Raw genomic sequence first — 26,307 nt, forward strand, 5'->3', positions numbered from 1 at the left:
CCTTCCTCACAGGGTGTCTGTTGTGGGGAGGGGAAGGTGAGTGTAAGCCGGTTTGATTCTTCCTTAAGTGGTAGAGATAGTCGGTATATAAAAGCCCACTCTTCTTCTTCTTGAACCTATGGGCACCTTTAGATTGTTGACATAGTATGGTGGGCGCAACCACAAAATAGCTGCCACAGAAGGCGGAACCAGCCAGAAAATGGCTCCCGCAGCTTATCTTCAGTCACACAACGAAGATCCTTGTGCTGTGGTGGCAGCTGATGCCAAAGCAATGTGTGTGTGTTTTTCCAAAATCTGCACAGCCAATTACATCTCCAAAGGGTGGTCAGAAGACTTGCTGGGCAAAAGCCCCACCAGGCACTGCCCACTTTCTAAGAATATTTGGCGAGTGCCAGGAAAGGTGTTGGTGGGTACCATTGTGCTCATGGGTGTCACGCTGCCCCCCACCCCCGGCTTCAACAGCTGAATGTTTGCATTAAAAGGAAGGCTATAAATAAAGGGGGGGAAATAAGGAAGGAGGATTTCTGCCAGCATATTAGGAACGATTTCAAATTTCTCAGCTCTGCTGTTTCAACTCCATCAACATCTGGCTTTCACACACACACCCCTTCGTAAGACTCACACACAACACAATTCTTTATCGTTGCTCTGTAGCCACAGGTGCAGCACCAATGGTGCATGGTGTAGCCCTTGCGCCACCAAGTGTACATCATGTGCCAGTGTGATGTAGTGGTTAAGAGCAGTGGTTTGGAGTGGTGGACTCTGATCTGGAGAACCGGGTTTGATTCCCCACTCCTCCACATGAGTAGCGGACTGTAATCTGGTGAACCAGGTTGGTTTCCCCACTCCTACACAGGAAGCCAGCTGGGTGACCTTGGGCTAGCCACAGCTCTCTTAGAGCTCTCTCAGACCCACCTACCCTACAGGTAGTGGGGAGGGGAAGGTGATTGTAAACCGGTTTGATTCTTCTTTAAGTGGTAGAGAAAGTCGGCATATAAAAACCAAGTCTTCTTCTTCTTCAAACATTATAGCCAGACCCCAGACCCCATACTGGCCTTTCTCGGCAAGCTTGTTAGGTGGAGAGGGAGGGATTTTTCCCAAGTCAGACTGGAAACAAAAGGGTGCTGCATAGTCCTCCATCCATCTCTACGTTCATTCTCACACTCTGCATTCAAACTCCACCCCAGCCTAACATTGTTAAGAGACAGTCTCTTGATTTCTGTTCGCCCAATTTCTCTGTGAAATCCAACAAGCTCTTTTGTTTCCTCTTTTTGGGAAGTTGGGAGTCTGTTTCTAATCAGTTCCATTTGGATCAAAAGAGGAATTTGAAGAGAGGAAGGACTGGAAGGCAGGTTCTGCATATTTTCAGAATCCCACTCTACAGTTGTTCAGAGGTAGGCACTGTCTTCCCAAACCTCCCTACCCTCCTGCTAGAGCACCATCCTGGGGCTGGGGCTCAGTGGTAAAGCATCTGCTTGGCATGCAGAAGGTCCCAGGTTCAATCCCTGGCAACTCCAGTTAAAGGGACTAGGTAAGTAGGTGATGTGAATAGACCCCAGCCTGTGACTCTGGAGAGCCGCTTGCCTTCTGAGTAGACAATACTGACTTGGATGGACTACGGGTCTGGTTCAGTATAAGGCAGCTTCATGTGTTCACACATGTGTTCATGTGTGATGTGTAACATTTTTTAAAAAATCCCTGCAAGGGCTGAAGTTACAAAATGGTGTGCGAAGGTGTCACAGAAAACTACAGAAGATAAATCCCTCTTCTGAAAGAGAATAAGAGGAATCAATAGCTGTAGCTAAAATGAGTGCATTACAGAAAAAAGACATTCCACTCCCCATAACAACGCTACCCAAAACCTTAACACCATCTCTCATTGGTGGTAGTCAAGTTAGTTGGCATGGAGACTAGCTCCTTCCCCCTAAGGGACTACTCATCCTTTCATTGATAATTCCAGATGGGTTCGCCTTTAAGGTGCTAATGGACGCCTGTTTTATTTTGCTGCCACATACTAAGAAAATATATTGACACATGAAGTTGCCATGCATTGAATTAGATTATCAGTCCATCAAATTCAGTACTGCCTACTCAGACTGCCAGAGGCTCTCCAGGGCCTCAGGCAGAGGTCTTTCACATCACCAACTCCCTAGTCCTTTTAACTGGAGATGCCGGGGATTGAACCGGGGACCATCTGCATGTAAAGCGGAGGCTCTTCCGCTAAGCCACACGCCTCCCCGGATGACACAAGCTGTTTCACTCGCCGTCATCCCTCCAATAACTTTGAGTCTTTGTGTTGATTATGCATGCATGTCAATCTGGAATGGTGGAAACAGCTGAACATGTTCTATTACACTGCCCATTTTATCAGGACATACGTAAAACACTCATTGATCCAATTTTGTCTCGCTTCCCAGATAGAGACAGAGTTAGCTATACTACTTTATTATTAGATGATTCTGTTAAAGATATTACCTATCAGATTGCGAGATTCTGTGCCAGGGCATGCTCTATAAGGCAGAAGAAGCTGTTATAATGACTTTTCATGTTAAACAGACTATTTTACCAAGAGTTGATGTAACTAAATTTACGTTTTATTTGAGCAAATTTCAGACAATAAATTCAGGATGTACAAAAGGGAGTATTACTTTACTTAATGAGTAATAAAATTGTGGAATTTCACTGCCAGAGGATGCACTGATGGCCATGAATTGAATGGGAGGAAATCTGCTCATGTCTACAGCAGAAATTTCGTCCTTCTATTGTTCTATTGCTTCTATTGTTCCAGAATTTCTCTCTTTGTTGTATTCCACTCCTACTTGATTCTGGTTTAATGAGAAGGACTTCTGAAGTTGGAGCATGTGCCATTTGCCACAGATTTTAGTTTGTTAGCTTTTGCCTAGCAAGGCTTCGGATCGGCCATTGGAGATTTGATTGGCTGTTGAGATTTTAAAAAATGTTGCTCTGGCAACCGCTGCCACCACAGCACAAGGGTATCTTTACTACGTGACTGAAGGTAAGCTGCAGCACCAATTTTGTGGATGGCCTCACCTCCTGTGGTAACCATTTTATGGCTGCACCCACCCAGGCTGTGTTGGATTTCCAAAGGTGCCCACAGGCTCAAAAAGGTTGGGGACCCCTGATCTACTCATAGCATCTGAAGAAGTAGGCTATAGTCCACAAAACGTGCACTGGAATAAACATTTGGTAGTCTTTAAGGAGCCATAAAGCTCCTTTTGTTTTGTTTCCCTGCAACAGGCCAGATTGATCTATTGAGGAGGAACGGCAGTGTCAAAAACTATGTTAAATAAATCTGCTTCCTCGGTGGATCATTTTTACCTGCAGATCCCTTAATGGCCTTGGACCTGCATAGTAGTAGTAGAAGTAGTAGTAATAGTGGTAGTAGAAAAAGAGTTGGGTTTTTTTTAATAATTATTTTTTAATTTTTCTTCATTTAATATATCAACAGAAACAATATAATAGTAATAATAAAAAGAAAAACAAGTAATATCTCTAATTTAACAATAATGTGACTTCCCCCTCTCCCTCTTCCATCTAAAAATAAATTGTATAAACATTTGCTAACGGAAATAATCCCAATATTATTTTAATTAACCTGTTCTTATCGTATCCAACATTATTAAATCAATACCTAATATAAAAATTAATACAAAGTGTAAATAAGGGATTAGATCAAAGAGTATCCTTTAAATGGTTCCGTTAAAAAATGATATTCACAGTACATTCTCCAAGCTTCCCATTCCCACAAAAATTGTACATTATCATTCTGGTTTATCAAAGCTGTAAGCTTCGCCATCTCGGTCAGTTGGTTTTTATACCCCGCTTTTCTCCACCGAAACGAATCTCAAAGTGGGTTACAATCACCTTCCCTTCCTCCTCACAACAGACAACTCGTGCGGTAGGTGGAGCTGAGATAGTTCAGAGAGAACTGTGACTAGCCCAAGGTCACCCAGCAGGCTGCATGTGGAGGAGTGGGGAATCAAACCCAATTCTCCAAATCAGAGTCCGCTGCTCTTAACTACTACACTACACCTGCACTACTCCACAAGCATAGCTTCACTCATGTCAGCAAAACCTTCTGAAGGTGCCAACCTGCAAATGGGCTCACATGCCTTCTCTATGTGAGTGAGAGCAAGCGTGGTGTAGTGGTTAAGAGCAGTGGTTTGGAGCGGTGGACTCTGATCTGGAGAACCGGGTTTGATTCCCCACTCCTCCACATGAGCAACCGACACTAATCTGGTGAACTGGATTGGTTTCCCCACTCCTCCACATGAAGCCAGCTGGGTGACCTTGGGCTAGTCACACTCAGCCCCACCTACCTCACAGGGTGTCTGTCGTGGGGAAGGGAAGGTGATTGTAAGCCAATTTGATTCTCCATTGAGTGGCAGAGAAAGTCGGCATATAAAAACCAACTCTTCTTCTTCATCTTCTGCGGTGGCTCCCACCTTGTGGAATGGCCTGCCGGAAGAGCTCAGGAGGGCTCTCACTCGTCTATCATTCTGCAGAATGTGCAAAACAGACATTTTAAGGAGGGAAATTTTATAAAAGGATTTGAAAGGTAATAGAATGGAACAGTCTAGGAGGGCATCTTTATAACAGAACAGGGCTGTAGTCTACCACAATGGTTATTGTAGGTCTCATCTTGCTTTTACGGCATTGCAATTTGTAATTCCACTTTCTGCATTGTTTGTAGGATACTGGCCATTATTTGCTCCCACTGTTTTCTAAGTTTGTAATCCCACTCTTAGGGCATTGTTCATTGGTTAGTTTGTGCTATATGAGTAGATGGTTTTTATTCTACAGTCTGGTGTTCGTCTCACTGAGAAAGGGGTGGGCTATAATCTAACCCGGCTCACTGGATTAGAGTCCACCACTCCTAACCACTACGCCACCCATTTTGAAAAGGCTTCCTGGGATATTCTTTGCCAGGTGGCATAGTGCACCTCCGTGCCACAAACATCTTCACTTGCCCATTTCCACACATTAAACCTCTGTTTAAGGGACAGGAAGCCCGGTGCCGAGGCCTAATGTACCATCATGGGCTCCTTGCAAGAAAGGAATAGGATCACCCCTCCACTTTGCTGGAGCCACCTGGAACTATCCCAAACGCAAAGCAGAGGGTGTCACCAGGTGGTGGCAATTCCTGCTGCTTTAGTCGATTTGCCAGCTCCTACCAGGAAGAATCTTGTAATATCAAGGGCAGCAATCCAGCTTGTGATGCTTTTTTCCCAGCATGTAGAAAACTTCACCTGCTGGACTTCTGCCTGCCATGTAGGGTTTTTTAGGCAGGGCAGCGCTGCCTGGGAACAACAAAAGAGCTGCCAAAGCAATTGGGGAAAGTCCCTTCCTGGAGCCAATAGAAAATAAATCCCACCCTGGTCTTCATATGTAGAGTGGGCCAGGCCCAGATTTTGTAGCTGGGCCTGAAGCAAACAAATGACACATACTCCTCCGCCAGATCGTATTCTGTAGGATAGCCAGCATGGTGTAGTGGATAAGAATGGTGAACTCTAATCTGGAGAACCAGGTTTGATTCCCCACTCCTCCACATGCAGCTTGCTGGGTGACCTTGGGTGAGTCAGTTCTCTCCAAACTCTCTCAGCCTCACCTACCTCACAAGGTATCTGTTGTGGGGAGAGGAAGGGAAGGTGATTGTAAGCCAGTCCAAGACTCCTTAAAGGTAGAGAAAATCAGGGTATAGAAACCAACTCCTCTTCTTCTTGTTGTGCCATGAACCAGACCTCAGCATTATTTGACCGCCCGCAGGAGCAATTTGTAACAAGTCCCTGCCTCTATCCCATATTTACAATTCCATGCATTAGGAAAGAAAATTGTATATTTTATTTTGGAGTGATAAAATGCATAGTAAAAGCATTAAAGTCTGGCCTAGCCCCTTGGCCTCCTCTGCAAAGAGTCCTGATAGCCTCCCCAGCCATATTACCCCCCATGGCCATCCATCAGCTCCTGGGAAGCTCACAAACAAGGCAGAAAGGCAATTGTCGTCTCCTACTCAGATGTATACTGCCAGTGTAGATGGAGGCTCCATTCCTAATTCTTATGCCTGATAACCTCAGAAGAACCCTGATGGATCAATCTAGGCCAGTGTTTTGTTTCCCATAGAGGCCAATCAGGCACCTCTGGGAATTCTACAATCAGGGCATAAAGGCAGCATCGCTCCCTCCCCACAGCAATTAGTGTTTACAGGTAGACTGCCTCTGAATATGGAGGTTTCATTGAACCATCATGGCCATTGATAACCTCTCCTCCATGAAGCTGTCTAGAGATGTTATTTTTTTAAAAAAATACCACATCTCTCAGAACTAGGTGCTATTATCACATCTTGTGACAGGGAGTTCCACAAGTCAGTTGTGTGCATTGAGTAAAGGTGTCAGAATTTTAGGAGTCCCTCTCTCTCATCTCTTAAGTCCAGGCCAGGAAGGGGGGGGGGTTTCCGGTTTGACTCTGTTCAGTTGTGGGGCATACAGCTCCCTATGGGGAAACCTCAGAAGGAGGAAATCCCACCCATCCTTTGACAAGAAGGTTTTCAATTTGCAGGCAGGGGTTTTGCATGGGTTTTTGTTTGTTTGTTTGTTTATCCAGGCACTCTGCATAGGAGATGGCTATTGCCTTTCTGCCTTGTTTGTGAGCTTCCCAGGAGCTGATGGATAGTCATGGGGGGGGGGGGTAATATGGCTAGGGATCCAAACTATGTATGCCCTTGTGGAGAGCTCAGGGCTCAAACTCTGAGGCTAATAGGTGTTTGTTTGTTTTGTTTTGTTCCTGGCACTTTGCATCATTTGTAAGGCAATCTGGGCAGGGGGCTTTTGCCCCTTGACTCTCTCTGGCTTCCCATCTCTTCTTGAAGGGGGGGGACTTCCTTGAATGTCTGGTATTCTCCCTCAGCCTTCTCAACCTTTACTGCTCCTTGCCGATAGAAATGTGAGTGTCCTGTAAAGAAGTGGGGGTCAGCACCAGTGTGGTGTAGTCCTTAAGAGCAGTGGACTCTAATCTGGAGAAGCGGGTTCGATTCCCCTCTCCTCCACAGGAGCAGCAGAGGCTAATCTGGTGAACCAGGTTTGATTCCCCACTCCTCCACATGAAGCCAGCTGGGCGACCTTGGGCTAGTCACAGCTCTCTCAGCGCCACCTACTTCACAGGGTGTCTGTTGTGGGAAGGGGAAGGGAGGCAAATCCCACTTTGACTTTGAATCAAGGTCCAATGGATCCACAGTTCATAGTTCTGAGTCTGTCACTTTCAAGCTGAAGGCATAGTGGGTCAAGGTGATGCAACAGCTATGGAAGGCACCGCCAGACATGGGCCTTTCCATATAGACTGGCAACCCGAACATCCGGTTGGTAACCCGGTTTGATTCTTCCTTAAGTGGTGGAGAAAGTGGGCATATAAAAACCAGCTCTTCTTCTTCTGGGCTCCCGAGTCGCCCTGAATCCTAGGCCATTTATTCAGGGGAGGTTTTGCCTTGGATTTGCCACTCTCGAGACGCACATTTTCCCCATCCGGATTCTCAGAACTTAACCATAAGCCCCCATGCAGAGTTTTGAGAATTTAGATCGGGGAAAATGTGCGTCTAGAGAGTGTCCAAATCCAATGCAAAACCTCCCATGAATAAATGGCCCTAGGGATAAGGCAAGAAACCGCCGCCCTTCGGGCCCCCTCCCGCCCCCCCTTTCTCCTACCTCTCTATCCCTTTCAGCGCGTCCATCTTTGCGCCTCCAGCGCCCTCCACTCCCGGCTCCCCAGCCCCCTAACCCGATCCCCCCCCCGGATCCCCCTCTCCGGCTCTCCAGCCCGGGTTTTCCTTGCAACGCCTCCTAGGCGAGGGGGGGGATCGCTCCGGCACACTCAAGCGGATGGCTCCAATCGCGGCGGCGGCGATGGGAAGCCCGGGCCGGGGAGCGGCGCGCAGGACCCCCCGCCCCCGGAGCGGCCTCGGCGGCCTCCCCCGCCCGCTCGGGCCCCGGCAGGTCCCTGGGAAGAGCCAGGCGGGGGCCGCCACGACCTGATCCCCCCGGGGTTGCCAGCCCCCAGCCGCCCCCGTCTCTCCAGCCCCGCCGCCACCCAGACGCCCTTTGGCGCACCGGGCGGGGGAAACGCGCCTCGAGAGCGGAGCGCCGGGCGAGGCTGGCCGGCTCGGCCCGGGGAGAGGAAGGAGGGGAGCCGGGGAGCGGCCAGCGGCGCCGGCCCCTTCGCGCCTTCCGCGCCGCCTTGCGCCGCAATGTCAATTTCATCCCGCGGAGCTGGTCAGTTTCAGCTCCGGCCGGCTGGGCAGCCTTGAAGCCCGCCCGGGAGCATCTTCCCCGGGCGATCCCGGGGGGCTGGGGGGCTCCCGCCGCCGGCCTCCCTCTCGGAAGGGGGCTCTCGGACTTCGCGAGGGTCTCGTCTTCTCCTCCCCCCCTTTCCTGCTCCCCCACACCACCACGATTGCTCCTCGCTAGTAGGGATCCGGGAGCCGTCGAAAGAAACGGGGGATCTTTCCTCGGGGATCTTTCCTCGGGGACCTTTCCGTCGGGACGTTGGCCCCGGGATCCCGCCGCTTGGGACCGGCTCTCCCCGCCCCACAAGTCCGGAGCTGGGGGGCGAGTCCGGGCCGCCTGCTTTGCTGAAGCCGTCGAGGGACAGGGGAGGGGGGGCGAGGCTCTGCCGGCAGCAGGGACCCGAAGGAGTCGCTGGCTCCCCCACCCATGGGTCTTGGCAAGGAGCGATGAGTCCGTCGCTGGCCGGGACCGGAGACACCTGTTCGGGTAGGTGGAGACCTGGTCCCGTTCGCCTTTGGGAAGCGTCACCTGCGAGGAGCGGCGGCTTACCCACGGGGGGCAGATAAGCCCGGCTGAGGCGCGGGAGAGGGGAGGGAGACCGGCCAGGGACCGACGGCTGGGGGATGTGCTCTTCCCCTCCGGCTTTCTCCTCTTCCTCCAGCCAAGGAGCTGGCCAGCAGGGCCCAGCACCCCCAAGCGTTGCAGCTGGAGTCGCTCTTCCCACTTGGGATGTTCTTTGATGGCTTCTTTGAGGAGAGTGAAAGTCCTGCTGATCTTGAACTTGATCGCGGTGGCCGGCTTCGTCCTCTTCTTGGCCAAGTGCAGGCCCGTCACGGTGAAGGGCGGCGACGCCTTCCGCGAGAGCCATCCCCGGGCGGAGGTGGCCAACTTGACCGTCCGCGCCGTCAACCCTATCCAGGATGCCGTCTTGAAACGGCTCTCGCTCCTAGAAGATATCGTCTACAGGCAACTCAATGGTAGGTCAACCTTCGTGAATGGGTTCTCGTGGAACTTGTCTCTGTGCTGGTGGTGGTCCTCAATGATAGGTCAACCTTCACAGTTGGGTTCTCATGGAACTTGTCTCTGTGCTGGTGGTGGTCCTCAATGGTAGGTCAACCTTCACGGTTGGGTTCTCTTGGAACTCATCTCTGTGCTGGTGGTGGTCCTCAATGGTAGGTCAACCTTCGTGGTTGGGTTCTCGTGGAACTTGTCTCTGTGCTGCTGGTGGTCCTCAATGGTAGGTCAACCTTCGTGGTTGGGTTCTCATGGAACTTGTCTCTGTGCTGGTGGTGGTCCTTCATTTGGGAATGCCAGGAAAACATTGTATATGCCAATAAAGGGTTGTGTTGTGGAAAACACTGGACGGAATCTGCTTACTGTCTTAATCTATTCCCCCCCCCCCCCCAAGTTTGCTCCTTTATCGAGACTGCTAATATCTCCTACTGAGGTCTTTGAAATTGGGCTTAATTTGGGGAAAAGTCTTATTGGGTGTAGCATACAATCACTTCGGTCCACAGACTTCAGTGTGGGGTTCAAGCTCTGTGTAAGCCGAGGGTATCTTTTTGAACGAAGACTGACATACTGTATGAGAGAACAGTCTAAAGTCCTGATGTTTAACTGGCTGCAAACTATATTATGCCCTGGTTCTGACAATTTGGAATTAGTTTTTAATCCTGCTGTGTTTTCTTTTATTGTTAATATTTATGATTGCTTGGGTAGCTGTTTTTGTTATATTGTTACTGCCTTTGGCCACATAATAAATTTTACCTTCTTTTACCTACTTTTATTCTGGCTACTTTAGCCTAGGGGTGTCAAACTCAATTGTTACGAGGGCCGGATATGACATAAATGCTACTTGGTCAGGCCAGGCCAGGCCTCGCCAGCCCAGATTGAGGAGGGGGTGGCTGCCTTTCCTGGTTCGCTGGCCGGATAAGAGCTCTCAAGGGGCCAGATGCAGCCCTCAGGCCTTATGTTTGACACCCCTGCTTTAGCCTATGTCAGTCCGTCAACTGCAAAAATAAAACTGGCGTTTTATGGCTTCTCAAAGGCTAGCAAGATTTTATTCCAGTCTGAGTTTCTATGGACTGAAGTCATGAACCAGTCCATAAAAATTTATGCTGGAATAAAAAAATCTTCAAGATGCTACTAGATTCCTGTCTGAAGCATGATGGCACTCTTCATTCCAGGGCTGACAGTGTATGTCCCAGACCATTTCCCATCATGTCCAAGACTGTCTTCTCCCTCTGGTTTTCACTGTCAGGGAATGCTCTCCTCAAGGAATGTTCCCTGCTTGCCTTATGTGGCATACCTAAAATAGGACATATCTCCCATCCTGCCATTCTTGCTTCGGCAAATCCCTCTGTTTGTCTCTGAGCCTTCCCGTGTTTCGAGCTATTGACCCTGGGCAAAAACGCATGGTCGCTTTAGCCTCCTTTATTCCCTGATTCAGCCAGGATCGAACGCATGTTCGGCGAAACGCATGCGTTCGATCCTGGCTGAATCCTGGCTAAAACAGGGAATAAAGGAGGCTAAAGCGACCATGCGTTTTTGCCCATTGTGTTTTGGCTGTGGACTACTGCTTCCTTGAGGTCATTCTTCTTCTTTTTTGGGACAACCATTGGTAGTGAACAGTATTTCATTGAAAGCAACCAAGGGTGTGAGGGTATGATGGTCTTCTGTAATTTGTTCAATTTAGCACAGGAAGGGAAGCTCTGCTAGAGGAAAACTGACTTTCCCTGGAGTAAATGTCTTCGAAAGGTTTCTTTCTTTCTTCCCCAGCTGTGATATGATGATAATCCCCTCTCTGGAATTTACTGAGAACCATTTAACACGCTAAAGGCTGTAAGCTGTATCTTTCTGTGGTACAAATCCCAGGAGGCTGGTGGTCACTCAGACTTCCACTAAGACTGACAGATGTACCCCAAGGCCATTTACTCTCCTGTGTTAAAAAGCATAAGTAAATAAAGCCCAAGGGCTCTGTGTTCACCTCATCCAGTATCACAAGTTATCATGTAGACCAGTTACTATTACTATGGCAAGAAGGGGGGTTATGCAGCTTTTCCATCAGTAGGAACAGTACTCTTCCTGATGAGAAGGAACCTTCAGCACACTAGCAAATAGTCTTGCCCCCATGTTCTAGCAGTATTTGCACACCATGCTCCCTGGAGGCAGTGGGAGGGTTGAACACATGAAGCTGCCTTATACTGAATCAGACCCTTGGTCCATCAAAGCGGCTCTCCAGGGTCTCAGGCAGAGGTCTTTCGCATCACCTGCCTAGTGCCTTTAACTGGAGATGCCGGGGATCGAACCTGGGACCTTCTGCATGCCAAGCAGATGCTCTACCTCGGAGCCACAGCCCCTTCCACTTTATTTATTATCACAAGTTGCAGCTCCTCTCTTTCTGATGCTGCTTTAGCACCACCATGGAGTCTTCAAGGTGGAAGGAACCTTCTTAACAGGCTACCCAGTCCAACCACCTGCAGGAAATCAGGAGATGGAACATCTCTGACAGATGGCTTTCCAGCCTCTGTTTGAAGACATCACGCAAAGGAGAGCCCACCATCCCCTAAGTAACTGGTTCCATTGCTGAACCGCTCTTACCATTTAGGAGTTGTTTCTAATGTTCAACCCAAATCTCCCTTCCTTCAACTTTGGCCCATTAGATCTGTTCTTCTCATGTTTCTTCTTCTCCAGGACAGACCTGCCGGGTGGTTTATTATATAAGGTATCTGTCCTGAAGACCTTACTTTCTAAAATTTGACAAAAGAGAGACAATGAAGGAAGGGGAGAATGTGCAGGTGGGGGTAAAGCAGGGAAATAATATGGATTCATACTGGCTACACATGCTTAGGCTTTTCAATACAGGATTGAGATTTAGGAATTGTGCCAAGGGCTTCTTGGGAAGGTGGCTTTTGAGGTGGGGTTTGAAGGAAGTGAGAAGGTGACATCATGCAGATGTTCTCAGAGACAGCTCCAAACATAAGAGACAGTGCAGGAGGAAGGATGGAATCATTTGGGGGTGGTCAGGAGGCACCATGCAGATATTCTTGGAGACAGTGCCAGACATAAGGGGCAGTGCAGGAGGAAGGATGGAATCATCTGGGGGTGTTCAGGAGGCACCATGCAAATGTTATTAAAGACATTGCCAGACATAAGGGGCAGTGTAGGAGGAAGGATGGAATCATTTGGGGATGGTCAGGAGACACCATGCAGATGTTCTTGGAGACAGCACCAGACATAAGGAGCAGTGCAGGAGGAAGGATGGAATCATTAGGGGGTGGTCAGGAGGCACCATGCATATGTTCTTGGAGACAGCACCAGACATAAAGGCCAGTGTGGGAGGAAGGATGGAATCATTTGGGGGTGATCATGAGGCATCCTGCAGATGTTCTTGGAGATGACTCCAGACATCAGGGTCAGTGTGGGAAGAAGGGTGGAATCATTTGGGGGTGGCCAGGAGATGCTTGAACAGCTAAGGGTTGGGGGGGCAGATGTTTCTGTTAGTTTCAGTTTGAAGCAGCAGCCTGAATAGCCCAGCTCAGCTGAGCTTGTCAGAGTTTAGAAACTAAGCAGGGCTGGGCCAGGTTAGTACTTGGACGGGAGACCACTCTGGTTGCTATGTGGAGGAAAGCAATGGCAAACAACCTCTGTTCATTTCTTGCCTGGAACGCCCCATGGATAGGTTCGCCATGGGTTGGCAACTCAACAGCACATTTTTCTTCTTTTTGATGCAACTGTGTGTGTTCAATCTCCTACCATTTTAGTCTTGGGATCTGAGTTAGCAATATCACCACTGGAGTCTGTCTGTTCAAGATCAACTCTGGGCAAAGCTGGCGTGCATCTGCCTTCATCTTATGCCTAATAACACATGATGACTGGGTGCCTAGAAAGTCTGGAGGACATTGCCCATTCTGTGTCATGAGTTGCTACATGCTACACCAGCAGATTGGTGCATGATAGAGAAGGTGGCTAAGGGGTGACATGATAGAGGTCTATAAAATTATGCATGGTTTGGAGAGAGTGGACAGGGAGAAGCTTTTCTCCCTCTCCCATAATACTAGAACTTGGGGTCATCTGCTGAAGCTGGAGGGTGAGAGATTCAAAACAGATAAAAGAAAGTATTTTTTCACACAATGCATAGTTAAATTGTGGAACTCCCTGCCCTGGGATGTGGTGATGGCTGCCAACTTGGAAGGCTTTAAGAGGGGAGTGGACATATTCATGGAGGAGAGGGGTATTCATGGCTACTAGTTAAAATGGATACTAGTCATGCTGCATGCCTATTCTCTCCAGGATCAGAGCATGCCTATTATATTAGGTGCTGTGGAACACAGGCAGGATGGTGCTGCTGCAGTCGTCTTGCTTGTGGGCTTCCTTGAGGCACCTGGTTGGCCCCTGTGTGAACAGACTGCTGGACTTGATGGGCCTTAGTCTGATCCAGTAGGGCCTTTCTTATGTTCCTATGTTCATGGACCATGCTTTCTGGAGAAGCATCTTTAAATGCCTATGAGAACTTCACTACTTCAGGGGCATTGGGCATACAGCATGGTGTAGTGGTTAAGAGCAGTGGACTCTGATCTGGAGAGCCGGGTTTGATTCCCCACTCCTCCACCTGAGCAGAGGAGGCTAATCTGATGAACTGGATTTGTTTCCCCACTCCTACACATGAAGCCAGCTGGGTGACCTTGGGCCAGTCACAGTTCTCTCTGAACTCTCTCACAATGTGCCTGTTGTGGGGAGGGGAAGGGAAGGTAATTGTAAGCTGGTTTGATTCTTCCTTAAGTGGTAGAGAAAGTCGGCGTATAAAAACCAACTCTTCTTCTCATTTGGATCTGCTGTGTTTCTAAAATAAACCTTGTTACTGGATGTTTGAGCCAAGCGTAGGAGATGCCAGGTGTAAACTTTCTTTGCATTTCTCGAGTTTGTACCATTGCTTTGGGCATTTTTGGGGGGGGGGGTTAGTTGGCTGGTTACTTGTGAGGCCCCTTGTGAGGGGCCATGGCTCAGTGGTAGAGCCTCTGCTTGGCACTCAGAAGGTCCCAGGTTCAAACCCTGGCAACTCCAGTTAAAGGGACAAGGCAGGTAAATAATGTGAAAGACCCCTGCCTGAGACCCTGGAGAGCCACTGCCGGTCTGAGTAGGCAATACTGACTTTGATGGACTGAGGGTCTGGTTCAGTATAAGGCAGGTTCATGTGTTCATTGGGGAGGGGCCGTGGCTCAGTGGTAGAGCATCTGCTTGGCATGCAGAAGGTCCCAAATTCAATCCCCGGCATCTCCAGTTAAATGGACTAGGCAAGAAGGTGATGTGAAAGACCTCTACCTGAGACCCAGGAGAGCCACTGCTGGTCTGAGTAGACAATACTGACTTTGATGGACCGAGGGTCTGGTTCAGTATAAGGCAGCTTCATGTGTTCAATATCCCATGCGTTTGATTGAGTTGGCAAGATGGCACCGGTACATTCTGCCAGCTGCCCATAATCCATGGGATACGAATGCTGCAGATGCAATATAACCGAATTCCTTGTGATTGTTTAAACAAGGCTGAAATTTCACGATGTCAGGAAGTTGTACTACTTGGGCTCGGAGGCAGAGAAATTACAAATATGTTCAGGGATGCGTGTGGGTTGTTGATTCGGGGAGAGCACCTTGGGAGGTTTGGGGGACGGAGGGTCTTGGGAACATTGCTCTTCATTGGAACACCCCTTCGGAATCAGCAAAACGAGCGATTCCACAGCCTGTATGCGTCACCCTTGACAGATGCTAATTAAAACCTCGGGCCACGTTTTTCTCTATTGCGCACTGTGGAGGTTTCTATTAAAATCTCGCAAGGAACAACGGTTTTGAGATGTCGAGTGGGAGTTTTTAAAGACGCCGTGCGGGATGAAGGAACACGGCTGGCACGGTTGTAAGGAATCTAGGTGAGCTATCTAATTAAAAAAACTTGCTCCCCCCCAAAAAAAAGTGACTCCCGCTTCTTCCAAGTGCTCCCTGCAGATTTGCAGGCTGAGACACGCTCAGGATGACATGCTGCGTTTTTGACGGCTTTGTTTCTTGAGGGGCTTCCAGGCGGCTGGGCTTGTCGATTGTACAATCACCGCCGTTGACTTTCCCGTGATGCCTGTCTTGAGTTCCCTTGATTCTTCCCTCGAGCGTTAAATGGCTGCATGAGGGGAAGGGAGAGAGATGACATTTGGAAGTCAAGAATCGGCATTGCGGAGGAGGAGGAGGTTCAAAGAAGGATGCCGTACGGGCTTGTTTGTATTTGTGATGTTCGTCGTCACAGTGGTGATCATCTGTATTTTGGAAAAAGGAAGTGGAAGGAAGGAAGGAAAACAGGTGCTAAGCCCTGTCATTTGAGGTTGCTCTTCCATAACTTGAGGAAGATGGGGGCTCCTTCTTTGAAAGATGGTTTACACGTATGGTGGAAGGCAACAGGAATTGGATTTTCTTGCTGGTTTTAATCAGGATAAAAGGAGCCCCATGGTGCAGAGCGGTAAGCTGTGAAAAGCTCTGCTCACAACCTGAGTTTGATCCCGACGGAAGTCAGTTTCGGGTAGCCAGCTCAAGGTTGACTTAGCCTTCCATCTTTCTGAGGTCGGTAAAATGAGTACCCAGCTTGCTGCTGGGGGTAAAGTGTAGATGACTGGGGAAGGCAATGGCAAACCATCCTGTAAACATAGCCTGCCTAGTAAATGTTGTGATGTGGCATCACTGCGTGGGTCAGTTATGACCCGGTGCTTGCACAGGGGACTACCTTTACCTTTAAACCATGCTAGCTCATTTTTTCATAATAGTGATGGAAAGTACAGTCAAGTTGCAGCCGACTGCTGCCAACCCTGTAGGGTTTTCAAGGCAGGAGAGGCAGTGACAGACTGGCCAGGGTGGCAAGTGGGCCCTGTGGGCCCCTGATGACGTGGGCCCCCTTAAACATTAGACAATATGTTAAAAATGTTAATGACCTTTTAGTAGCTTTAAAATATAATAGAAGTTCCAATATTATTGACAGATTTGCACAATCATCTAGTGAATTCAAACGATGGCTCTTCATATAGTGGACTGCATGAAATATGCTTTTGAACTACCTGTTAATGTGTAAAATGTTCAGTACAAGCAAACTATATAAAATATGCACCATTTATTTAAAAATTTTAAAAATTCAATTATAACAATTTACATTGAGTATCTATTGTATACTGCCAGTAATATGTACAATATATGTACACTGTAATTACTAAAAACTGAGCCCCATGGCACAGAGTGGTAAGCTGCAGTATTGCAGTCCAAGCTCTGCTCACGACCTGAGTTCGATCCCAACGGAAATCGGTTTCAAGTAGCCGGCTCAAGGTTGACTCAGCCTTCCATCCTTCTGAGGTCGGCAAAATGAGTACCCAGCTTGCTGGGGTCAAAGGGAAGATGACTGGGGAAGGCAGTGGCAAACCACCCCGTAAACAAAGTCTTCCTAGTAAACGTCGGGATGTGATGCCACCCCATGGGTCAGGAATGGCCCGGTGCTTGCACAGGGGACCTTTATCTTAATTACTTTCACAAAAAATGTAATTGTACCTTTTTTCCACTTACATATTTTTAAACATTTTATTTATTTCTTCTAAAAATTAAATGATAGGCTTATAGTTGTGGGTGGGTCCCCTTTGTCTCCTGGCAACCAATATTTTTAGATCCTGTCCGCCATTGATGAGAGGGTTTGCGGTGGCAGACTTCCTTGGTGATCTCCGATCAAAGTACTAGCCAGGGCCAACCCTGCTTAGTTTCCAAGATCTGATAGGAATTATCTTGGGCCATTCAGGTCAAACCCTTTCTTTCCTTTTTGGGTGGGGCGGGGGGAAGGAAACATCAAATGTGGAAAACAGCAACTGCCACATCTATAGTACCACCCTAAGCAGAATTGAAGTCCAAGAGTATGGATTTTGCTGACCCTTTGCCTGTGAGGTCAGGAACAATTGTCCTTCCCCTTAGAACAGATTGACTAGTGGGACTTGCTCATGGGTAGCCATGAGCTTTGTACATGCATCTAAGTTTGTTTGCTTGCACCTTCGGTTAATATTTGAGGAAGATCTAGTGCTTCTCACACAGAAGGCCCTGAATTCATATTCTGACATCTCCAGTGGAAGACTCCCTGGTTGTGAACTTAAAAAGCGCTGCTGCCAAATCAGAGTGGTCGTTACTGTGCCACAAGATTGGTGGTATTGTGCAGGGCAATATGCCCACATTGCAGGAGGTTGTAAAGTATTCCCATTCACTGACACCAGCCTATAATCTTGCCACTGTGTTTTTTCATTGAATGGAGCTTCTGAACAGCCTTCGAGGTTAGCCCCCACCCACCGCCTCTCCTGGTATACCCCCCGAAGGACTAAGATCCTCCAAGGAAAATTTACTGGTGGTCCCTGGCCCTAAGAGCATGCAGCTGTCCTCGACAAGAGCCAGGGCTTTTTCGGCCCTGGCTCCAGCCTGGTGGATTACTCTGCCTGGTAACATCGGGGCTCTGGGGGATCTGAAAGTTTTCCGCAGGGCCCCCAAGACAGAGCTTTTCCACCAGGCCTACAATTGAGGACGGTGGCCTATATTTGCTCATATTATTTATACCATCTACTGGCCTCCCTTCCCCCCCTTTCCCCCTTAGTGGGAACAACAAATAGCAAAGGGTTGCCACCTGTACGGTCCCCTACAGCTTTTAGACTTGTGCGCCACCATGTCAGGTTTTTCAGAATTTCAGAAGAAAATCAGCTTGTGTTTCATAGATTACAGCAAAGCTTTTGACTGTGTGGGTCATGAAAGGTTTGGCTGGTTTTAAAGGAAATGGGTGTGCCACTACATCTGATCGTTTTGATGGGCAACCTGTACTCTGGACAAGAGGCCACAGTTAGAACAGAATATGGAGAAACAGAATGGTTTCCAATTGGCAAAAGTGTCAGACAAGGATGTATTTTATCTCCCTATCTCTTCAATCTATATGCAGAACATATAATTAGGAAAGCTGGGTTAGATTTAGATGAAGGTGGAATGAAAATTGGAGGGAGAAACATTAATAATTTGAGATATGCTGATGACACTACATTATTGGCAGAAAATAGTGAAGATTTGAAACGAGTACTGCTGAAAGTTAAAAGAGAAAGTGCCAAAGCAGGACTACAGCTGAACATCAAGAAAACAAAAGTAATGACTACAGGAGAATTACGCAACTTTAAGGTTGACAATGAGGAAATTGAAATTGTTGAAGACTTTCTATTCCTTGGCTCCACCATCAACCTAAAGGGAGACTGCAGCCAAGAAATCAGAAGGAAATTGAGACTGGGAAGGGCAGCCATGAAGGAGCTAGAAAATATTTTGAAGTGTAAGGATGTGTCACTGGCCACCAAGACTAGATTAATTCATGCCATCGTATTCCGTATGACTATGTATGGGTGTGAAAGCTGGACAGTGAAGAAAGCTGATAGGAAGAAAATAGATTCCTTTGAAATGTGTTGGAGGAGAGTGTTATGGATACTGTGGACTGCCAAAAAAAAAACAAAAAAAAAACAAAGTGGGTTATACATTAAATCAAACCTGAACTGACCTTAGAAGCTAAAATGACTAAACTGAGGTTATCGTATTTTGGTCACATTATGAGAAGACAAGAGTCTGGAAAAGACAGTCATGCTAGGAAAAGTTGAGGGCAGCAGGAAAAGAGGAAGACTCAACAAGAGATGGATTGACTCAATAAAGGAAGCCACAGTCTTCAATTTGCAAGATCTGAGCAAGGCTGTCAAAGATAGGACATTTTGGAGGACTTTCATTCATAGGGTCGCCATGAGTCGGAAGCGACTTGATGGCACTTAACACACACACATGTTAGGTTTTTAGAATTTTATTGATGGTTTTATTATGGATTTTACTGTATATATTGTATATTGTTGTATTTTTAAAATGATGTTACCCGCCCTGAGCCGACTTGCTGGGGAGCGCGGGTTATAAGTCTAATAAATAAATAACCTGGATGCAATTAGGGCATGGGCATCTGCCGACGGATCATGCTTGCCAAGAGAAGGCACGCCAAAAAGCACTGGGCAAAAGCATGCTGCACAACAGCCTGGGACCTGTAGGCATAGCTCTAAAATACCCCCAAGCTCCAAATCTGATATTTTAGGGGGCCTGCGACACCATCCAGAAAAGTCTGCCTCCTTGAACTCCTGCTGATCAATATTGTCACCTAAGTCAGTCAGCAGATTGTAGTTTAGGATTCTCCTTGGCAGAGGTCTGGATGCAAGGGCCCCATTCTCCTAGCATGTTTTGACATGTTGACTCTAAGAGCCATGATGAATGGAGCTTTCTTCCTCCGTGAGAATGGAAATGATGACAATCTGCAAGTCTAAACAGAGCCGGGCTTAGTTTTGCCCTCAAGTTCCTAGCCAATGATTTACCTAATCTCCTAAGACGTGACAAATATTAACTGGCTCTTTGCTCATCATCTGTCGATAGGGTTGCTGCATGATTTCTTTATAAAGATTTTCAGTCAATGAGGTTTGCAAATAGACCAAGTGTTGGAGTTGCCAGCCCAGAATTGGCCTATTTGCACTGAGCCATCCCCAAGGTTGGGAGAGTAGGGTTGCAACCGCATGGCAAAGATTATCTGTTTTGCATTTGTTACTGCTGCAAACACATAGAGGAAGAAGAAGAGTTGGATGCCGACTTTCTCTACCTTTTAAGGAGAATGAAACTGGCTTACAATCTCCTTCCCTTCCTTTCCATGCTGGCCATATTTAGACGAGGAATAGAGAATGAAACTGCTGCTAACATACTGCCCTTGTACAAATCTATGGTGAGACCTTCGGGCTGTTTAGCTTGGAAAGAAGGCAGTTAAGGGCAAGACATGATAGAGATCTATAAAATTATGCATAGTTTGGAGAGAGTGGACAGGGAGAAGCTTTTCTCCCTCTCATACTGGAATGTGGGGCCATCTGCTGAAGCTGGAGGGTGAGAGAATCAAGACAGATAAAAGGAAGTATTTCTTCACACAACACATAATTAAATTGTGGGACTCCCTGCCCCAGGATGTGGTGATGGCTGCCAACTTGGAAGACTTGAAGAGGGGAGTGGACATGTTCATGGAGGAGAGGGCTATTCATGGCTACTAGTAAAAATGGATACTAGTCATGATGCATACCTATTCTCTCCAGGATCAGATGAGCATGCCTATTATATTAGGCGCTTTGGAAGACAGGCAGGCTAATGCTGCTGCAGTCGTCTTGTTTGGGGGCTTTCTAGAGGCACCTGGTCAGCCACTGAGTGAACAGACTGCTGGGCTTGATGGACCTTGGTCTGATACAGCATGGCCTTTCTTATGTTCTTATGTTATGTTATGTTCTCTCCCCACAACGGATGCCTAGTGAGGTAGGTGGGGCCGAGTGAGCTCTAGGAGAGCTGTGGCTAGCCCAAATTCACCCAGCTGGCTTCATGTGTAAGAGTGAGGAAACCAAACCGGGTCTCCAGATTAGAATCTGGAGCTCAGGTGGAGAAGCAGGGAAACCAGCCCGGTTCTCTGGATTAGAGTCCGCTGCTCTTAACTGCTAACCACACTGGCATTTGCACCAGCGATGGAGCATCAGCACAGGAGTGTAGTGTACTGCACACTTTCCTCCACCTGTTGCCATTTCCCCTACATTTTTTCCCATCATGCCACTGGAGAGTTTTTGGAGGACTTTTTAAAAAAGGTAAATGTTGTAGCGCTACAGCACTATCATAATTACCAATTTTAAAATTATTTAATGAAAATGTCTGGTAGCATGGCAAGCAAAATGGTGGCTGCGACGGGGTCATAGAAGACAGACGGTATTGATGGAGGTGGGACCTTCATGGATGTGCACCATCTCATCCAAGCAGTGGGGCAACAAGCTTGGACTATGCTTGGAGAACCGGGTTTGATTCCCCACTCTTCCACATGAGCAGCGGAGGCTAATCTGGTGAAATGGACTTGTTTTGCCACCAGTTGCACTGTGCCATGGGTTTTGTAGTCCTAAGGTTCTGTAAGCCATTAGTAGAGCTGTTGTGATAATGTATGGCATTTCTTTTTTTATATATAGATTTTATTGGATTTTATACTAAAAATTTTCCATTACATTAAACAACATCTATGACAATATAAAATTTCAATTCTAACCTAAAGTTGTTATAGTTCCATAACATATAATAAAGAGAAAGAAAAAAGAAAAGAAAAAAAGAAATAAAAAATTTTGACTTCCCCTTCACCTCTATCTTCCTCTTAATAAAAAGTTCATCTCGTCGTAGTTAATCTAATCTTAATAAACTATCAATATCCTGTATAAAAAAAAAACCATAATCTGTTAGTAAATATAATTATGCTTATTCATTATAAAAAGAAAACCAAAAATAATCCTCTGGATCAGATTAGAAAATATTCTTCCATTCTTCCCTATTTTAACTCATATTCACAATAACGCATCCACGCCTCCCATTCCCCCAGAAACCGAACGTCATTTTCTTCATTTAGAATAGCTATGAGTTTTGCCATTTCTGCCACTTCAAACATTTTAACAATCCAGTCTTTTTTCTCAAGAATTTCTAGCCCTTTATTCCCAAAATGATGTCTTAGTCTTAATTCCACTACATCATTAATAGCCATGCCACCCGTCCACACTATCAAAGCCTTTGGATCCAGCAATCATGTTTAAATCAATCCTTTAACCATGGTCTAATACTTCCTTCTGTAACTGAAATAGACCAGTCAGGTATGGGAACAGGATTTCTTTGTTGTCTCTCATTTCCTCAGACAGGATACGTATCCAAAAATAACTCTTTCTGGGCTTCATCTCCATCGTGGCTTCAATCTGTATTCCTTGACCTGCTCTCTTCTTCCTTATATCCACACGTCGTTCCATGACTTTTTTAAATGAAAAGTCTATTTCTTGTATGTCTGATCTCTTTATCGCCGGCTGGTTGCTTTCTTGAACATCTGTCTTCTTCTTTGTATCCTTGTATTCTTCCATGACTTTTTGGGCAGAAGAGTCCATTGCTTGTATGTCTGTATTTGTGGTCATCGTTTGAATTTTCAAGACTTTTATATCTTCTATAACCAGATCCAACTTCTGATTGCCTACCTGTGATGATTGGTCAAGAGTCGTCATCATTGAAATCAGTTGAGCCATCTGTGTTGAAATCTGTTTTAATTGTTTAATTGTCGCCTCAGAATGTTTAGCAAGCATGTCCTGTATTTTTTTTTCCATGTTTGAATTCTGTAAAATTCCCTTTGATTTCATAGGAGCAGGGCTATGTATTAAGCCAAAAGAAGCTGGTAAAATACATGTCCACAGACAGGGCCTTTAAAGTTCTAATTAAAAGATAGTAATTCAAACATCAGCCTTATAATTTTTTCGGGTTGAAAAGAGTCGAAATTGGCTCTAAAATTGCGTTTTAAAGTTTTGAAATACCAGTGAGTTTTTTCGGTCGCTCTAGGTCGGGCTGATCAGGAAGTATACAGGAAGTTGCTAGTGCTGTGGACCTTCTACCGCCTCTTCTCGATGGTCGTTCCTTCAGGAATGATTTCCAAGTAACTCGAGTGCGACGCGTAATCGGTCCTACAACTACTTCCTGTTATTTTAGTTCCGATGATAGATAGGTTGTTATAGAGGGTCTTCCGTTCCAGGCGCTCCCTTACTGCAAACGTGGCAGGATATTCTTCGCCGGAAAATCAGGAAGAAAAATCACCCTCCCCTTCCCTTGGACCCATTGGTGATAGTTCTTGTCAATCAAAAGGTATCCTTCCGACTCTTTATTATGGTTTAGGCTGATCGGATTGATAAGGCTCCTGTCGCTAATCCCGATGGCTAACTCAGATCAAACTTTTTCAGTTCAGATTAAGGAGGAATGGGGGTCCCAGAAATATTCTTATCAGCCCCCCGTCTGTTCAAGTTTCCAGTAAGTAGACGAAGAGTTCTTTTGTACTCACTTGGGTGTCAAGAGGTGAGGTTCTTTTCTTTATGTAGTCCTTATGTTGGTATTAAGGTGGTGGAGGGTAGAGCTTGATGCCTAAGTTGCGTTTTGGCGATGTTCTTCCCTAGTGCCCTCGCAGGACCGGCGTCCAGGACTCCGAGGGGCTTAAAAAGCCCCCTCAGAGTACCTAGGAGGTCAAACCGCGTTTGCGGGCTGCAGGGAATTCCTGCTTTCCAACCCACTTGCAAGGGTCGGATTGGGGTATCTATGTACCCCAGAAATAACGCAAACTTGGATTTCTCCCAGGACAGCCTGGGGAAATGGAGTGCTCTCCCCAGCAGCACCACCGGAAGTCCCGATAATGTATGGCATTTCATGGGTGAGCACACGCCAAGCGATTAGTCGGAAGCCAAGCAGCAGGAAGAAATGGAGCTCCCAAAGGAAACAGTACCCATCATTTTAGCCTGCAGTCCTGATAGGGAATGTGAGAGGCTGCATTCTTCAATACCAAGAGAGAGACGTCTTTGGTTGGCAGCAGCGTAATTAATGGCTTCCTTGGGAGTTTCAGATGGGGCTGCTACATGCTGACCAAAGGAGCTGAATCCTTTACATCAGCACTTGAGAGCAGGGAGCTGTCCACAGAGATCCTGCAATCCACAGTGCTGAAACCAGGCCAGAGCTGAGATGTTATTAAAGGGCTGTATGCTGGAGTCTTGCCCAGATCCCTTTAAAAAAAATAACTAACCTGGAGACCTGTCGAAGTACCCTACCAGGAGCAATCAGTTGTTTGTTTCAAATGAAGCCTTGGCTTTATCGTTGGCTGTTCTCTGGTTGGTTCCCCCCAGCCAAGCCGTGTTATTGATCTTTAAAAGGGGATTAGGGTGATTCGTGGAAGGCAGGTCTATCAGTGGCTACTAGTAACTAAAGGGAACCTCCATATCAGAGCCGGCATGGTGTAGTGGTTAAGAGCGGTGGTTTGAAGCGGTGGACTCTGATCTGGAGAACGGGGTTTGATTCCCCACTCCTCCACATGAGAGGCGGAGGCTAATCCGGTGAACTGGATTTGTTTCCTCACTCCTCCACATGAAGCCAGCTAGGTGACCTTGGGCTAGTCACAGCTCTCTCAGCCCCACCTACCTCTCAGGGTGTCTGTTGTGGGGAGGGGAAGGCAAGGCGATTGTAAGCCAGTTCACGCAATTCAAAAATTTCCTGTTTTGGTTGTGTTTCTCCCTTGTGTACTCCCTACTCCACCCCGATTTTCCGTGACCTCACACCATGGCCATTCATGCATGGCTGTTTCCTCGCAGTCACCCCACCGACTACTTCGGGGCTTTGCCTGCATTTCCCGACCATCAGAGGTCGCCTCGCTCTCCCCGTATGGCCCAAATTTTCCCCTAAAACATGCCATTTTTTCACTGTTACTTCTGTGTCTATGAATTATCCATCTGTTATTAGGGTTGCCAACCTCCAGGTACTAGCTGGAGATCTCCTGCTATTACAAAGGGGACAAAGAGGGACCTGGCAGCCCTATCCGTTATATATATGACATACATCAGTGGTTCCCAGCCTGGGGGGCCAGTGGTTCCCAACCTGGGGCGGTTGCAGCATTATTGCAAGGGGCCCACCAATCCATATTGACTTTCAAACGCTTATACCCTGGAAACCTAGTTGTTCTTTAAGGTATTACCTAAACTCGGATCTTGCTGTTCCACCGCAGACCGACACAGCGACTCACCTGAAGCCAATCCATATGCTATAAAGTATAGTTGTAATCTACCCTCTCCCCGCCCCCGCCCCAATCTTCTCTCTTGCAGCATTTTCATGGGTAGCTAACCTGAAGGAAATGAGCTCTCATTTTTTACTGACAACTGCAGCATGCTGGAAGGTTAATATTTTATTAGCAATAATGTTTTGTAACCAACACTTCAGCTCCTTCTCGTTTGTGGAAAACAATCCAGCAGCCCTTCATTGCTTTCTAAACGCTGTTTGAGGCCGTCGCCCATCTCAGGTGAGAACTTGATCCATTTGCTTAAATGACTGTCTAGACGACCAGGAACTGGATAGGGCTACTCGGGTTTCCGAAAACACAATTTGTACTTTAAAATGGCTACAATCGCTGCTGGTTAGAACTGTTTTAGTTTTGATTTCCCTTTGGCGGCTCCCTCCAGGATGTAAGGTACCTGTCCTGGCTTTTCTGTCTTAAGGAACTTACTAAATGCTCTGGCTTCCCTGTTAGTCATTCCCTCCCTCCCCAAAAAATGCTTGAAATTGTTCTGCATGCCACCCCATGGAAAGTAGGGTTGCATCAAAATTCTTTTTGTGGGGTTATTTGGTGGTGTGCGGGAACTCAAGTGCACACTGATAAAACCCCACACACAAATTTTCCCCAGGAAAATCCTAACGTACCAGCCAGCATGGTGTAGTGGTTAAGAGCGGTGGTTTGGAGCGGTGGAGTCTGATCTGGAGAACCGGGTTTGATTCCCCACTCCTCCACATGAGCGGCGGATGCTAATCTGGTGAACTGGATTTGTTTCCCCACTCCTACACATGAAACCATCTGGGTGACCTTGGGCAAGTTACAGCTCTGTTAGAGCTCTCTCAGCCCCACCTACCTCACAGGATGTCTGTTGTGGGGAGGGGGAGGGAAGGTGATTGTAAGCCGGTTTGAGTCTCCCTTAAGTGGTAGAGAAAGTCGGCTTATAAAAACCAACTCTTCTTCTTCTTCTTCTTCTACTCCAAGATTTATTCTATTTATTACTTTATATACCTCATTTTTACCCTACATTTCTCTGCACTGGGACCCATAGTGGCTTACATTGGTCTTCTTCACCTCCATTTTTTAAACATTCTCATAACAACCCTGTGAGGTAGGTTAGACTGAGAATGTGTGACTGGCCCATGGTCACCCAGCCGACTTCCATAGCAGAATGGAGATTTGAGGGGAAACCAAAAGGGTTGAGCTGAACACTTATCTAATATAACAACCAATACATCTATTTATTATATATTGTGCACAACTGTATTATTTTCTTCATGTTTGTTGATGCTATACACATCCTGAAACGCTGGAC

General features: G+C 47.0%; 1 protein-coding gene across 1 annotated transcript in view; it reads left to right on the forward strand.

Moving 5' to 3' along the window:
- Positions 1 to 9,001: 9,001 nt before the first annotated feature.
- The window catches only part of GALNT17 (polypeptide N-acetylgalactosaminyltransferase 17), a 234,374-nt gene continuing 217,068 nt past the window's right edge, over positions 9,002 to 26,307 (forward strand). The window contains exon 1 of the mRNA XM_056865090.1: positions 9,002 to 9,271. Coding sequence (XP_056721068.1) covers positions 9,034 to 9,271 — 238 coding nt within the window. The 5' untranslated portion in view covers positions 9,002 to 9,033. The remainder of the gene's footprint in view (positions 9,272 to 26,307) is intronic.

The sequence above is a fragment of the Euleptes europaea genome, chromosome 19 (assembly GCF_029931775.1).
Source record: "Euleptes europaea isolate rEulEur1 chromosome 19, rEulEur1.hap1, whole genome shotgun sequence".
NCBI classification, from domain to species: domain Eukaryota; kingdom Metazoa; phylum Chordata; class Lepidosauria; order Squamata; family Sphaerodactylidae; genus Euleptes; species Euleptes europaea.